This window comes from Dendropsophus ebraccatus, chromosome 14 (assembly GCF_027789765.1).
Source record: "Dendropsophus ebraccatus isolate aDenEbr1 chromosome 14, aDenEbr1.pat, whole genome shotgun sequence".
In the NCBI taxonomy this organism is placed as follows: Eukaryota; Metazoa; Chordata; class Amphibia; order Anura; family Hylidae; genus Dendropsophus; species Dendropsophus ebraccatus.
The window spans coordinates 60,846,087-60,862,022 of record NC_091467.1 but is presented as its reverse complement, the minus strand read 5'-3'; the positions used below and the strand labels follow the sequence as shown (position 1 = coordinate 60,862,022).

The 15,936-nt window shown below is 42.4% G+C and overlaps 1 protein-coding gene across 1 annotated transcript; it reads right to left on the bottom strand.

The window, feature by feature from the left end:
* Nucleotides 1–1,656: 1,656 nt before the first annotated feature.
* Nucleotides 1,657–15,157, bottom strand: LOC138771957 (sterile alpha motif domain-containing protein 9-like). Its single transcript, XM_069951983.1, has 3 exons — nt 15,096–15,157; nt 13,665–13,707; nt 1,657–7,339 (listed from the first exon to the last, which is right to left on the bottom strand). The coding sequence occupies exons 2-3, from the start codon at nt 13,666–13,668 to the stop codon at nt 2,619–2,621; spliced, it is 4,725 nt and encodes a 1,574-aa protein (XP_069808084.1). The 5' UTR covers nt 13,669–13,707; nt 15,096–15,157; the 3' UTR covers nt 1,657–2,618.
* Nucleotides 15,158–15,936: the final 779 nt, after the last annotated feature.

Here is a 15,936-nt window from a genome sequence, read left to right as displayed (position 1 = left end):
CACAATAAGGCTCTGATCCTCTCTGCCGTTTAGCATAATTTACTTGTGTTACTGCATCATTTTTGTAAATACGCTGCAGTACTGCAATGAGACTCCAACATGTGTGAACACAGCCCTAATTTCACTGCACACTTCTGCATGAACGAAATCAGTGCAACACCTGCTTCTGACCGGGCAGAGATGGTGAATCACTGGATTGGGGGATCCAGCCAAGCCTCCTGGGACATCACGTCCTGCCCCCTGTCTGCATCATCAGCCTGTGCTCAGCAAACACACACAATGTGAGAGAGGCATGGAAGATTTGTCTCCTAAGGGATAGCAGAAGGAGCAGTAGACAATGTGGATTGGCACAGAGGCCATTTTTCTTCACTTCCTGGATTTCAAACAGCTACCAGTGTGGCAGAACTGCACAGATATGGTAATACATTATATAGACACATCTATATAAGTTTTAATAGAAAACAAGTTTTCCTGATCCAGAGTTCCCCTTTAAGGGTACAAACACACACCGTATACGCAGTGTCTTTTCTGCTGCAATACGCAGCAGATTAGGTCTAAATAACTGAACACAGCATCAAATCTGCTGCGTATACGGTGTGTGTGTTTGTACCCTTAGGATTTAAGATGTGATAAAAAAGTACGATGAATACTTATCCTTTGATCACTGATATATTCCATATACATTTGTGTTCTTTAAAAATATCTGTGATCTGTATAATATGATAGAAGGGAATCTTGAATGCTGTAAACAGTAATACCTCGCTTCTCAAACAGTTCAGTTCTCAGTATTTTCAAGGAAAGTTTGCTTCAGTTCTCAAACTCTTGCTTTGTTCTCAAACACTATTTTTTGGCTCCCAGTCTTGAAGTACAGTAATACCTCGGTGTTCGAAAGCATCGGAATTCCAACTGTTCGGTATTCAAACAAAAATTTACCCAGAAGTAACGCTTGGAATTCGAACTTGTATGTAGTGATTTTAGCAATGGTGAGGCTTCACATACAGTACAGTACTGTATAAGATTGCTGGAGTGCATATACAGTACAGTAGTAGTACAGTTAGTGCAGTGCCATCTCTTATCCTTTACAGTGCTGGGGTGGGGGGCACTATACAGTAAAGGATAAGTGAGCTGTTGGTGCACTACTGTAATGTAATTGCTGGTTTGGTATAGTACAGTTCTGTACTGTAGTGATTAAACTGGTCACTTAAATGTAATGAGTACTGTAGTTGGAAGGGGTTGGCCAATTTATAGTAAAATATTTCAGTGTACAGTATTAGTAATTAGTAGTGTACCTCATATTATCAGACTCCCCTCCTCCAGGCTGTGCTGCCCTGCTCTGTAATGAGTCTGTCCATAAGATGGCCGACATGGAGAAGCATGTGACCATGCCCCACCCACAAGTGTCCCAACAATTACTCAAACTGTACACTGAGCAATTTTACTATAAAAAGGCCAACCCTTTAATTATTGGTGGGTGCTGGAACCAATTAAACACATTCACATTGTTTCCTATTGGAAGACACTGCTCGGTTCTAAATCTGCCCTCCTGAACCATTTAGGTTTGAGAACAGAGGTACCACTGTATATGGAATACTAATCTCATGGTTGTAATTTTAGAAAAGAATCTAGAATGTGATGTGTGTAAAATTCTAATCTCATGATGCGATGTATCACAGAAAGCTGCGGCACTCCAGTTTTACAATAGTTGAAGTTCATGTTTTTTTACAAAGCCATGTAGAGCAACTTATTCAATAGCACTCACCAGAGAAAGAATCTTCAGGCAGGTTTAACTGGAACCGGTCGGTAGCATTAACACCTTCAGCACATGCACCAGGAGGGGAAGGGCCTGTCAGGCTATAAACACGTGCATAATTTATTACACAATAAGTCCTCATCCCGAATGAATATGATCGGTAACGTCATTTTGTTGGATAGACACGTGCACAGTGTGTAATTCTATCCTGGTCTCACATTTAGGCTAGATTCACACGTAATGTGTTCGCAGCGAAATCCACTGCGGATACCTCTCCTGTCATTTCCAATGTGATTACATACTCGCAGCAGGACTGGCATTCTGCTGCAAATAAATAAGCGCTGCCCCCATTAACATACACGGCCAACCCCCCCGATGCCGGCAAGATACTTTACCTGCTCCACGATCCGGTCGCATCTGAGACTCCACGGTCATCGTAGGTCCCGCATCGCCAATTGGTTCGCGGCCCTGCCGCAGTACTGATTGGGTGCACAGGACCTCCTGGAGCCTCCTGGCTGTTGGTGTGTGTGTGAATGGGGGCAGCACTTGCATACTCGCAGCGAGTGTTTATGTAATCACATTGACAGTATTTATTGTAATAACGGTGAGTTGGTCCTTTTTCCAAAATGCTGCCTGGTTTCTGGGAAAATTAATAAACATGTATAAAAAAAAAAAACCCTAAAAACTCCTTGTTTTAGGCCCCTAATTTAAACTTTTTTTTTTTATCTTAAATCTCAATGTTAGGCTTATGTGAATGGATTCTATGACGGAGGCCCTTAATGCAAATCTCTAATTCAGCTGGCACCTTAGCCTTAACAAGATTGTTCTCATACAATTATCCTTAAGCATTCAGTGTACAGAGATTTCTCTATTGCACTTTTATGTTGTACGCCACAAGTCCGGCATATGTAAATCCCAGGTAGAAAGTCACATTCTCATTCCCATAGGGCACTGATGAGTTATTTATGGGGACAATTTCAAACCTCTCTTTTGTGCAGTGGCCTGTTGCGTAAATTCTCCCATTCTCAGCAAAGCCTGGTACAGTTCTCAGGAGCTTTTGTCCACTATCTAATTTTCCCACATAGCCATCATCCCACTTTAATCTCCACTCGTTCACTGGCCCTTCCATATGTTTCTCCACTGTGCTCCTGTGGAGCAGTTTATGAAGGCTGTGACCGTGCCCCAAGAAGAAGAGGACATTGCTCCGCTTCTTGCGAACCGAGACATTCTTAATCCTTATTTCATGCAAGCGACGGGCATTCTGCAGAGCAGAGCTTAGTATTCTGTCTTTTATTGCATCTGGCTCCCTGTCCACAATGTCATCCTTCCAGTACAGGAGCATGAGCAGAAGATAAGCACTTGGAGGAAAAGACTTTCTTGGGGCTTGGTATCGTTTACTAAGTTCCCGTAATTGCTGAAAAGTTAGAAGCTTTGGAGAGTTGGGAGCTATGCAGGCCAATGCGATGTGGCTCATGATGTAATTGATTAGGTCATTGTCATCCAGGTTTTCACCTGCTGTACATTTTGTGTATAGATTGATTATTTCTGATAGTTTTGCTCTGGAATTGTGACTGTAATCTGACAGCAGAGACAGAATTGTGGTGGTGCTGCCGCCTCCCAGTCTGTAAATATTCATCTTTTGAATCAGTTTATTGATGGATTTTTTCACATCGGGGTCTTCGCCGCTTTCACTTGGAGGCAAAAGTTGTGAACTGAAAAACCTAGCAAACACCTCAAATTTGCGGAGCAGCCACGTTTGAGGAGAGTAGACTTGTTCTTCCACTTTACTGTTTTGTTCCCTTTCATCACTTTTATCAGTTTGGAAGTAGCTCAAATCCTCTGATATCCACTCCAGAGCGTTAAAGATATTTCGGTGCAGTCCTTTTAAATTATTGTGAAGTCTGGACCAGGGTTTCTTAATGGCTTTTGGAATGTAATCGGTAAGGAGATATTGCAAAAGCTCATGGCTTGTTCCACTTTCATTTTGAGGGAATATTTCAAGTGTGGACAGCAACTTCAACAAGCGACATCCAACTTCCACTTCTCCAAAATATCCAGTATTGTTCATGGTGTCCGTTTTAGCCTTTGCCGCTTTTTGTGCTGCGCGAAAACACTGCATAGCCTTTAGTGCGTGTTCCATAAGTTCTGGAGCATCTTCTAGAGGCACAACATTGTCCCTCTTCTCAAGCAAAACACTAAAGAGCTTTTTATATACTCGTCCTTCAGTGTCCAGAATAAAGGAATCATTAGGCAGCTGTAACTTGGCAGTCTCTGCCCATTGAATGGCTGCCTCAAATTTATCATATTTATAATGCAGTCGGGCAAGCTGCTGTGCCAAGAAGGGATCTTTGTCAAATCGCTCGTAGGCAACTTTTAACAGGTTGATGGCTTTTTCTTGGTTGTTTTCACTTTCACAGACGTGTTCAATAAGAGGAGACAGGAAGGAATCAACACTGTCACCCCGGCTTATTTTCCGACGGCGAAAAAGCAAGTCTCTGACAAATCCAAGGAACTCGTCCCTACCAAATCGATGGTGGAACAGCACATCTTCCTGGAGCAGGGCCATAGCTATTTGACTTTGCGGATTATCGGGTAGCTGCTTTAAGATTTCTTGTGCCACATAGGGATGTATGATATGAATGCAGGTTATGGAGGTTATCGGATCAATTCTTTCAATGAAGATTATTTTAGCCTGCTCGCTGAGGCAACTATTGAAATTGTATTGCCTTAGTCCACTTACATCTGCTGTATGTGCATCAAGACCCATGAAGGCCTCACAGTGGGACATAGAGATGTAAGAGTTTTGGATGTAGCAGTTGAGTAACGCCACGTATCTCATCAGGCGGGTTACATTGGAAGAGTGGTCGACATTCTCCATAACGTTATGAACAAAGTTTGTCACATATTCTTCTACAAACTCTTGACTCATTAAAATAAATGTTATAATTGTCTCGGGGGAGAATTGTTTCTTAAGTTTCTCTGCTTTTGTAGTAAACTTCCTTTTTTCATCCAGGGTAAGTTTGTGGCTTATTACCACAGTATCTAGTGCAGAAAACCTATACAGATTTTCTGGGGCATTGGCTCTTTTACAGCTTAATAGGATGAAGCATGATTTCATGGACGCAGTCTTCTTAGATACCATTACTTTGGTTAACTCATCCCTTAGGTCATCAATGTACTCATCATCACAGTCTTCAATAAGCAACAGGACCGGGAGGCAGTAGCGGATATCTTTTTCTTCATATTCTCTGAAATTTACAGCCTGTTCACACACAGTCATGACTGGAAATGAGGATTTCAGTACTGCACATCTCAACTCTTTTCTTTTTTTCCAAAGAATGTGGCGTGCAACTGTACTTCCTCCGCTACCTGGTTGGTGGACAATTTTTATCCGTGTAACTGGAAGTCTCACCCGGTTTTCATACAGAATATCGTTTAAAATTCTCTGAACTTCCATACAAGCTTCTCGCTCAATAAAGGCTTCACATTTCCCTTGCTCTGCAAGCCAAAAGTGCTTCCATCTGACCTTCCCACCTCTATAGAAGGTTTTTTCAATCTCTTCAATTTGCTCCTGATTCAGATCATCTAAATTTGTACTTTCACATTGGTTGCTGCACAGAATTTCAAGGGAATGCATTCTCTCCTCATCTGGGGTGGTGAGGACACAAACTCCCTTCGTGGAAGCAGACAACTGTCTAACAGAAGAAGATAGAGGCAGCAGATTCTGGACAGTTGCATCGATATGACTGAGCTGCATTCCCACAATGCTTCTCTGATCTAGGATCTCCATTCTGCAGGAAGCCTTTGCCTGATTGGCCCATTTTTCATAGTCTTCTTTGTTTTCTGCAATGCATATTATATAGTCCATGCCATTTAATTCTGTGTAAAACTCATGGAAAGTGTCAATTATTGGTTTCTCGGGAGAAGATAGTAAAAGAAAGACAACAATGAAATATCCCTTTGGAAGAATTTCATCACAGATAAAAGTAATGGCCTTTTTTAGAAGCTTCTTCTTAGTTCGGACCCATGTGCTTTCATCACAAGCCTCATCCCCTCCTCGGTAATTGGTACGACCATTGCAAAATATCCAGCTGGTTTGGTTAAACAGGGACAGATTCTTTTTAAGGTCTCCTGTACTCACCCGGTCTTCATTTGAGTAACTTTTTAAGGAATGAATATTAACCGCATGATGCTGTTTATATTTAGAGCACAGGCCCTCACTGTCCGAGTCTGGATCAAAGTCGAAAACGCAGAGTATATTCATACGCGTGAGAAAGTTCACATGCATCAGATGATTTTCTGTGCACTTATTTGTAACAAGTATGTACCTAAGAGAATCATTGATGTATTTTTTACCATCAGTCAGCAAAATGGAGATTTTCCTGCCTAAATCTTCTGTGGTGGGCAGGTCCCAGGTAACATTCAGTTCTGCCTTTTCTCTCGATTTATCCAATGTTTGAAGTTTCTGGATAAATGGCACCACATCTTCCTCAGGGACCGGCTCAGATTTTGCACCAATTCTGCGGTAGTAGGTTTTCTTCTCCAGACCTACTTTGTTGCCTTTCTCACTGAACTTTGGTAAACTTGCTTGGAAAACGCGTCCTTTCACAAGACTTGAATCCGGCACAATGTCCACTTCAACCACGAAGCGCTGCTCTTCAGTATCTTTATCTACAACCTCAATGAATTTAGGGGTGCGAATGCAAGCTCTGGCTGCATCAAGTTCTGCTTTATTGAAACATTTCTCAATACAGTCCAGTCCATCGACATACCAATCCTGGTCCTCTACTGGGATTCCCATTATCTGCCCATGTTTCCAACGTTTATCTTCTTTGCTGTCCAGTACCCCGAAATGTATTGTTCCATTAGTCCTCATGTTCATACAAGCAGAAGCAAATCTGATCACTTCCGAGGCAAATTTAGCCTGAAGTCTCACACGGTCCAGTTTAGAGGCATTAATAAGGGACTTGTACTCATGGCATGGTATGATGAGGTCTTCTACACCAGACTCCGGAGGGAGTACATGGCCTTTCACATACTTAAAGTTTCCAACTTCTTTATTGAAGGGTCTAAACTTTGTTTGAACAATAGGCCTTGAACTCGTGTCTTTGGATTTATCTGATTCATGTGCACCTGCTAAATCTCCATCACTTTGTATCTTGTCCAAGGACAAGGCTTTCTTTGAGGTTAGGCTTTGCTCTGCAGGATCAGACTGACTTTCTCTTGGTTGAACATTGGTTCCTGAAGTTTCAGACTTGCTACTAGTTCCTGTTTCCGGTGTAGCTTGATGTCCCGCATCATCTTGTGTCGGCATGTTTTGTAGTGGTGGCTTGCTTGTGCTGTTGCTTGGTTGATGTTGGCTAACTTTGTGTTTCTTTACTAACTCATTTCTTTCTTCAATAAGAAGTTGTATTTGTCCTTGTTTCATTCCAAGACTTTTCAAAAAATCACCATTTATTTTTTTTAGAGCTGGTCCAGTTACTTCTTCATCAAACAATTTATCAATGTATTCTGTCTTGATGCGTATGGAGCGCAGCCAGTCTCGAACATGCTCTTCTGTCCAGTCATTGAGAGGTCTTGTTTTGTAATCTGTAAGAAGAATACGCACTTAGTAGATATTCTTCTAACACATATACTTTTTGCTGTCACGTATACTTGTCTTCCCTTATAGTTTGCTGAGTGTCAGTTTAAGGCTATGTGCACACACCAGTTTTTGAGCAATACTTTTCTCGAGCCACACTCCGATGCTGACAGTTTACTCTATAAAGGGTACTGTCAAAAAGACTGCAGCATCTATATGGTTACAGAGAGAGAATAGAGAATTCTCCCTCTGTTCACCAACGGGGCTCTACAATGTGATCAAAGAGTCCCGATGGTAACCCTGGACACCGGAGGCCTCTGGTGTCTTGGCTGCTGACTGGGGGAGAGACGGGGGCCAAAAGAGACAGAGAGGAGAGGGGTGACCTGGCTGCTTACAGAGGCTGACGAGAAGGACGGGAGGACTGGCACCGCTGTGATCTCAGTGATGTAACAGAATGGTGTATAGATTCTGATACCAGTGATTTAATAGAATGGTGTACACAGCTGATTCGAGTGATGAAACAGAATGGTGTATACAGCTGATACCAATGATGTAATAAAATGGTGTAAACAGCTGATACTATAGTTATGTTATACTGTATTCAGTTTCAAGAACTTACAAAAAAGTTCATAATACAGTCCTGTTTGCTGTATGAATGCTGTCTCAATAAACACATGATAAAAGACAAGACTGTGCGGTCTTTCATTATTTATGTATAAATGTATGCTGTACATGTTCCTGCTTCATTTAGACACTTAATTCTGCATTTTCTATACTTTGTTCTTTTACTAGACCATCCCCATAAAAGAGAGGTTTCACTGTATGTTTATCCCAGGCATGTTTAAATTCTGTTATTGTAGATTTACCAACCACATCTGCTGGATGTTTGTTCCAAGCATCCACTACTATTTCAGTAAAGTAATATTTTCTCACATTGCTTCTGATCTTTCCCCAAACTAACCTCTCACTGTGTCCTCTTGTTCTTGTGTTCAGTTTTTTTTTTTTTTTACTAAAAACACTTCCCTCCTGAACCCTTTTTAGTCCTGTAACATATTTAAAGATTTCAATCATGTCCCCCCTTTCCCTTCTTTCCTCCAGACTATACAGATTCATATCCTTGACTCATTCCTGATATGTTTTATACCTGACACCCTCCACCATTTTTGTATCCAACTTTGGACCCTTTCTATTTGATCAATATCTTTTTGTAGGTGAGGTCTCCAGATGTGATGTCACAGGAGCTCTATACAGCGGGATCACAATCTCCCTTTTCCTAGGCACTTGTGGCCACCAGTCTCTGCTCACAAGATACACCATTAACAACAACCCTCAGATATCTATTCTTCCGCCAACCACAAATCCACTGAACTATCCAGGGATTATTCCTAGAGATATAGCTGGAAGCAGTTATAAAAAACACTGGCTGTACCACCTGGATGTGGAATAAGGCGAACAATCACCATCTGCTAAGTTCTTGAGGCAGGTAGTCAGAAACCCTTGAATGACTGTAATAGAAGCTAGATGTGCTGCATAGAGGTTTACATGTGCAAAGAAAGGTGCATACTGAGGATGTCTGAACCTCAAAATGTACATTAACCCAATCATGGTCGGTAATATGTACATATATGTTGAGCATATACACTGAGCATGTGCAGTAGGAATGTATATATACGTTCCTGCAAAGATGGGGCTGTAAATGTGTGTGGGGGTATGAGAGCGATCCAGTGCACACATCAGTGTAGCCAAGTCCGGGTATAATGACAGGCGGCCGCGGTCCCGCAGCTGCCTGTCATTAACCCCTTAAATGCCGTGATGCATAGCGATCGTGATGTTTAAGGAAGTCAGTGACAAGTTAAGCACCTGTCACTGACTGATCGGGACCCCCGCACTTGTACCGAGTGGGGGTAAGCCACTTGCCTCCATCCTGTCGGATCGGTGATCTGATCTCAGGCAGACTATGTACAGATCGCCCATAGTACTGATCAATGCTATGCTATGGCAAAGTATAGATCCGTACAGTGGTACCTTGGTTTAGTACCTTTATTAACTTGGATTAAGAGAATTTTGGTTTAAGAGCTCACAGTTTTTCAAAACTGTGACTTGGTTTAAGAGCTCCCTGTACTGGGTGGAAGGTGGAGCGGGGGAGGGGCATGGAGAAGCATGGTGGTCTACAGCACTGTCCTATGACCCAGGAAGTCTCCCTCACCATCCAAATCATAGCAGATCCACTTCAGGCTGGGGCTTGCATCAGGGGACAGGACTGTAAAGGCAATCCATAGCTGTAACCCCTCTCTCTCCGGACAGTGAGTGCTGCTATACTGTGCCCACATCTGCCCTGCTCATTCCTTCATGCTCCCTGCAGTCTCTGTCAGCCCTTGTGTTTCCCATCCTCTCCATTCCTGGTATAATGTGCCTGCACTCACACTCAGCTATACACACTGCTGCTATACTGTGCCTGTGTAGTATACCAGAGCGCTATTCCTGCGGCTGGGCTAAGGATGGCACCTGTCAACAAGTGTTTTATTGTATATACTAGGAGTTAACATGTCTTGTATTAAACTGTTATGTGGATTTCTCTGTACCAGTGTAACTGGCAGGCAGAGAATGAGTTACATGCTTTTCACTGCACACCACACCAAACAGCGACACCTACTGTCCTTAGTGGGAACTGCTCTAGGTAGTGTTGTAAGCTTAGAAAGTGCTAGGAGGTGGGCGGAGTATGCAAATAGGCCCCCCATAAAAGGTTGGCAGTTGCAGTGTTTAGCTGAGACAAGTGACTAGCTGCTGAGGGAACAACATCACCTCAGGAGAGACCATCACCACAGAGTAAAGCTGCTCAGGGGAACAAGAACAGAGCAGCCAAAGAAAACAGCTGGAGGTGAGAGGAAAAGAGAGAGACTTGGAGAGACAGTTTGTCAGGTGCTCCCTCAGGAAAGGGCCAGCACATACACAGTCAGTGGGAATCCTAAATCCAGACACCCAAGTGGAAAGACTTGACTATAAAAGGGAGCAGAGTTAGGTAGGCCTCTGCAGCCATCTTCCTGAAATTCGGGGGGGTAAGATTTACTAGGACCCCTGGATACCTCTGGGACCCGAAAGTTGTGGCCTAAGGCCCGGCCCAGTGACCCAAGCAGGAAGCTCCCTAGCTGACAGGTAGGGAAAACAGACTCAAGTACCATTGGGGAAGAGGTCCACAGGGTCACAGTGCCCACCAGGGTCCCACACGTACTGACAGACCAGGATCTGAGGCAGATCATCTCTCCACACACCACCACTCTCCACAAGCGCAGTAACCCATTCAAAGCCGCCAGTATTAGCAGCTGTATGCCACAGGACTGTAAAACACCTGCAAGTCCATCAGTAAAGGAGTTATTCTTATACTGCCTCCCTCCTTGTCTCCCTGTTGTCCTGGTCTAGCTGCACCACACCACCACCAAGGGCCATTGTACCGGACAGCAGTATTTGGGGTTGGCCTCAGGGGAACTACAGGTCCACATCATTGACCACCTTACATACAGGTGCAGCCCCCCTACAGGAACCTCTGCAGTAGCCCACAGAAGAGAGAAAGAACTCAGGGAAGCGCCAGGGAGTCCCCTGTACCTGTGGAAGCCCTCGAGCCCACCTGTGACCGTGACAAGTCTATCAGTAAGGCTGTGGTACACCACAAGTCCCAGCCATCCTGCAGGTACAGCACACTCTCAGTGAATCCCCTTACTCAGGAGCTCAGCGCTACACTCAGGTATAACCACCATCATCCTCTCCTCATTTCCCCTCACTCTCTTCCACAAGCACCCCGGCTCGCTGCACCTGCACTCACACTCGGCCATTATGGGGATCTGCAGCTCCATCCTGTATCTACAAACAGCTGCTGTGTTATCAGGGTTATGCACTTACTATACATTATACCCCACATGCTGATTGCTATACTGTACAGTAACTTATAATATCACATATTCAGCGTTTTCTAAATATTTGTTTAATTGGTTTTACATGTCATTCAGAATAAAAAATCATTATCTTTGGGACGGGGAACCAATTGTCTGCATTTCAGTGATTTCTTATGGGAAGTTTTGCTTTGGTGTAAGAGTGGATTTGGATTACAAGCACAGTGCTGGAACGAATTATGCTCGTAATCCAAGGCACCGCTGTATATGCAATCTAATGATTGCATGGTTAACTAAAGGAAAAGTATAAAAAATAAAAACTTAAAAAAAATATTTAAAATAATTCTTTATATATTAAACCGTAAATAAAGTTTAAATTACCACCTTGGCAATTATAAAAAAAATAAAGAAACATTATATAAACCTTCCAGCAGGACAGTGACCCCACACATACCTCCGAGTCCATCATGGTTTTTAGGAGTCCTGGAAAATTCGAATGGTTGTCAGAGTTGCCTGACCTGAACCCCATAGAAAATCTTTGGATATAAGGAAACGCAGCATACAAATCCAAGATTATTAGTGTACTGGAAGACATTTCCCACAAAGAGTAGGCTAAGATTCCACAGTCCCCAAAATTCCTCAAAGTCGCCAAAGTTCCTTCACAGTCTCATGTCTGCAACAGGTCACATCATCAAGAGGAGCTGTACTAATTACACAAATTAGGCCGAAATGTATTTATCATTTGTACACCTGTTTTTTTTTGAGCTTGCACACTTTAAGAGATGTGCAAAAATTCACAGACCTTGCTCAAAATGTATCATTAGGTGCACAGGCCTTGATGAATGTGCACAACAACACTTTTGCATTGTTTCTTTGGCTGAAAGAAATTGCCTAAAAAACTATGCCAGCGTCTGATTGGAGTATTGCTGCACATTTTTTTTTGTGCAAAATAAAAAAGGCCATAGCACTTGCATTTTTTCACCTAGCAACCCACATGAGCCCTTATTTTTTGTGCCACTAATTGTACTTTGCAATGACAGGCATAGTACATAAATTTTTGCATAAAGTACGCTGCGAAACCAGAAAAAAAATTAAATGTGTGGTAAAATTGAAAAAAATAAAATAAAATAATTTTTTTTTTTTTTTTATTTGGGGAGGTTTCGTGTTTACGCCATTTGCCCTAGGGTAATACTGACTTGTTGTATATGTTCCTCAAGTTATGATTACAACGATATGTAACTTGTGTAACTTTTATTTGATGGCTTTTAAAAAATTAAAACCTAAATGGTTCTTAAAATCTATCAGTACCTTGACTGCGCATATGCGACTTTTTGATCGCTTTTTATTACAATTTTTCTGGATTTGATGCAACCAAAAATGAGCAATTTTGCACTTTGGAATTTTTTGCGCTTATGCCATTTACCGCGAGAGATCAGGAATGACATAAATTAATCGTTCGGGCGATTACGCACGCGGCGATACCAAACATGTTTATTTATTTTTATTTATAAAATGGGGAAAGGGGGGTGATTCAAACTTTTATTAGGGGAGGGGGCTTTTTATTAATAGAAAACATTTTTTTTTTTTTTTTACACACATACTAGAAGTTCCCCTGGGGGACTTCTAGTATAACTGATCTGATCTCTCATTGAGAGATATACTGTATAGATCCATGAGATAGACTGCATAGATCCGTCTGTTGCAGCCGAAAGCAAAAGAATGCAGAGCCAAGATCAGTGCCATTACGGCGCAGACCCCGGCCCGGTAAAGATGCAGGGGTCGCTCCTTCGCGATCACGTCACTGGGGGCAATCCCCCCACTAGACACCAGGAAAGGGAAAAACCTGCATTTTAAATGCAGCTGGCAACCTTGACAGCTGCATTTAGAAGGCTAATTGGCGGTCCGTGGTCCCGGGCTGCAGACAGTACCCGGGATTGCGGCGGTTCAGAGTGGGGTCGCCGCAAACACTCCTCTAGAACCATGTGAGAGACAGAGACTCATGCACAAACCATTACTGCAGTTTATTGCTGCTACAGTGGTCCTCCAAGCTATGGTTTTATGGGTGGCACTGTTTCCATTTTGACTTTATTTTAGAATTGCTAGAATCAAGAAGTATATAGTACATGCCTTCGGGAAGTCAAGAAGTGTATAGTTACAATGTATTCGGGAAGTCTTCATATTGCTTTACATTTTTCACAATCTGTTATTTTGCTCTTTGTTCCTCCATCCTTCTGCCCCCAACAACCTGTGATATAAGGGGTCCGGACTGAAGTCCTCCCGGATACAGTGTAGATAGATAAATATAATGGACAAATAAAGGGCCTGAAAATACTGCACATTCATCGTATAATGAACAGGTGTATAATATTCGAGTAGGCTGTAGTCAGCTATAACTACCACAGAATCCAGCACAGGTTGCCTTCCTGTGGGGTTATTCCTTATTACTTACCCATGTCTTTATGTCAGTATGTCCTTGTCCTGCTGGATACAACCTAAAGGGAACAAGAAGACAAGGGATTATATATCATGCTGTATACAGGCTGAGGTGTATGTACTATATCATCCATATTACATAGCGATACATCACTGTATACAGGCTGAGGTGTATGTATTTACTAGATCATCCATATTACATAGTGATCCATCACTGTATACAGGCTAAGGTGCATGTACTATATCATCCATATTACATAGTGATCCATCACTGTATACAGGCTGAGGTGTACTGTATACTATATCATCCATATTACATAGTGATACACTGCTGTATACAGGCTGAGGTGTATGTATTTACTATATCATCCATATTACATAGCGATACATCACTGTATACAGGCTGAGGTGTATACTATATCATCCATATTACATAGCGATACATCACTGTATACAGGCTGAGGTGTATACTATATCATCCATATTACATAGCGAAACATCACTGTATACAGGCTGAGGTGTATGTATTTACTAGATCATCCATATTACATAGTGATACATCACTGTATACAGGCTGAGGTGTATGTACTATATCATCCATATTACATAGTGATCCATCACTGTATACAGGCTGAGGTGTACTGTATACTATATCATCCATATTACATAGTGATACACTGCTGTATACAGGCTGAGGTGTATGTATTTACTATATCATCCATATTACATAGCGATACATCACTGTATACAGGCTGAGGTGTATACTATATCATCCATATTACATAGCGAAACATCACTGTATACAGGCTGAGGTGTATGTATTTACTAGATCATCCATATTACATAGTGATACATCACTGTATACAGGCTGAGGTGTATGTACTATATCATCCATATTACATAGTGATACATCACTGTATACAGGCTGAGGTGTATGTACTATATCATCCATATTACATAGTGATACATCACTGTATACAGGCTGAGGTGTATGTACTATATCATCCATATTACATAGTGATACATCACTGTATACAGGCTGAGGTGTATACTATATCATCCATATTACATAGCGATACATCACTGTATACAGGCTGAGGTGTATGTATTTACTAGATCATCCATATTACATAGCGATACATTGCTGTATACAGGCTGAGGTTTATATATGTTGTATATCATGCATATTACACACAGTGATACACTGCTGTATACAGGCTGAGGTATAGATATTTGTATATACAGGAAGTTACGATGCACAGTTACCATATACACAAGGTGTGGAAGGCTTTACAGCTGACAAACATTGGCCCCGGGGTATTCCAGCCTGATTGGTTACATGTGTCTGTGGGATATTACCTATATTTAGGACTGGTCTATGAGTACGCCAATCTTGATAAAGGACATAGGATGCCCTGCAGTGCTGTGGTTAGTATATGGGACTCACCGCTCTTTCCCGCAGTCTTCTAACTTAACTCTTCCCCTCAGCCATCTCTCCCCCTGTGTTTCTGGTTTCGTTTTCCTCCTGTGATGTAAGAGGAAGTAGAGGTCCTGGTTTTTCCTCCTCCCACCCCTATCTATAGTGTTATCACCCACACCGTTTGTGGAGCTCTGTTCTTCAGCAGTGACCAAAGCCCTGCAGTCTTAGGCTATGTTCACACTAAGTAAGCTATGTAGTAATCACGACCGTTGTTGTATATTTGCAACAACGGCCGTGATTGCTTCGTAGCTTACGTAGTGCTGCCTTCTATGGAATCCCAGCCGGAGTGTATACACATAGTATATACTCTGGCTGGGATACCCTAGCAGAGCCACAAGAAACTGACATGTCATTTTTCTGCGGCCCCTATTTAATGAATGGCGGCCGCAGAAAACCCTGTCAGTGCACACGATGGAGCGGCCGTACGCTTCATTGTGAGCAGTGAGGAATTCAGATACTGGCACGCATGGATGCGCCCGCATCCGAATTCAGCTGCAGCAAAGATCATCTGGACCCTCTACCGCAGGGATTGCCAATATCCTAAGGTATGCATGGCCACAGCACACGCACACAGTTCTGCTACATCAACCCTCTTGAGCATTCTCTGCTCTGCTGCATTAAATGTAGAGGCCAATGATCGGCAGTCTAGCTGGCCGAGGTGCCCAGGGAATAATCGAACAGGTCAATGAAGTAAATCCTGGCACTCACGTTTTTGCAGAAATAAAGATGTTCTTTATTATCTCTTATCTCTCTAGCTGATTTGGTTCACTAAGTAATTCTCAACTGGATATAATTCAGCGAGCAAATT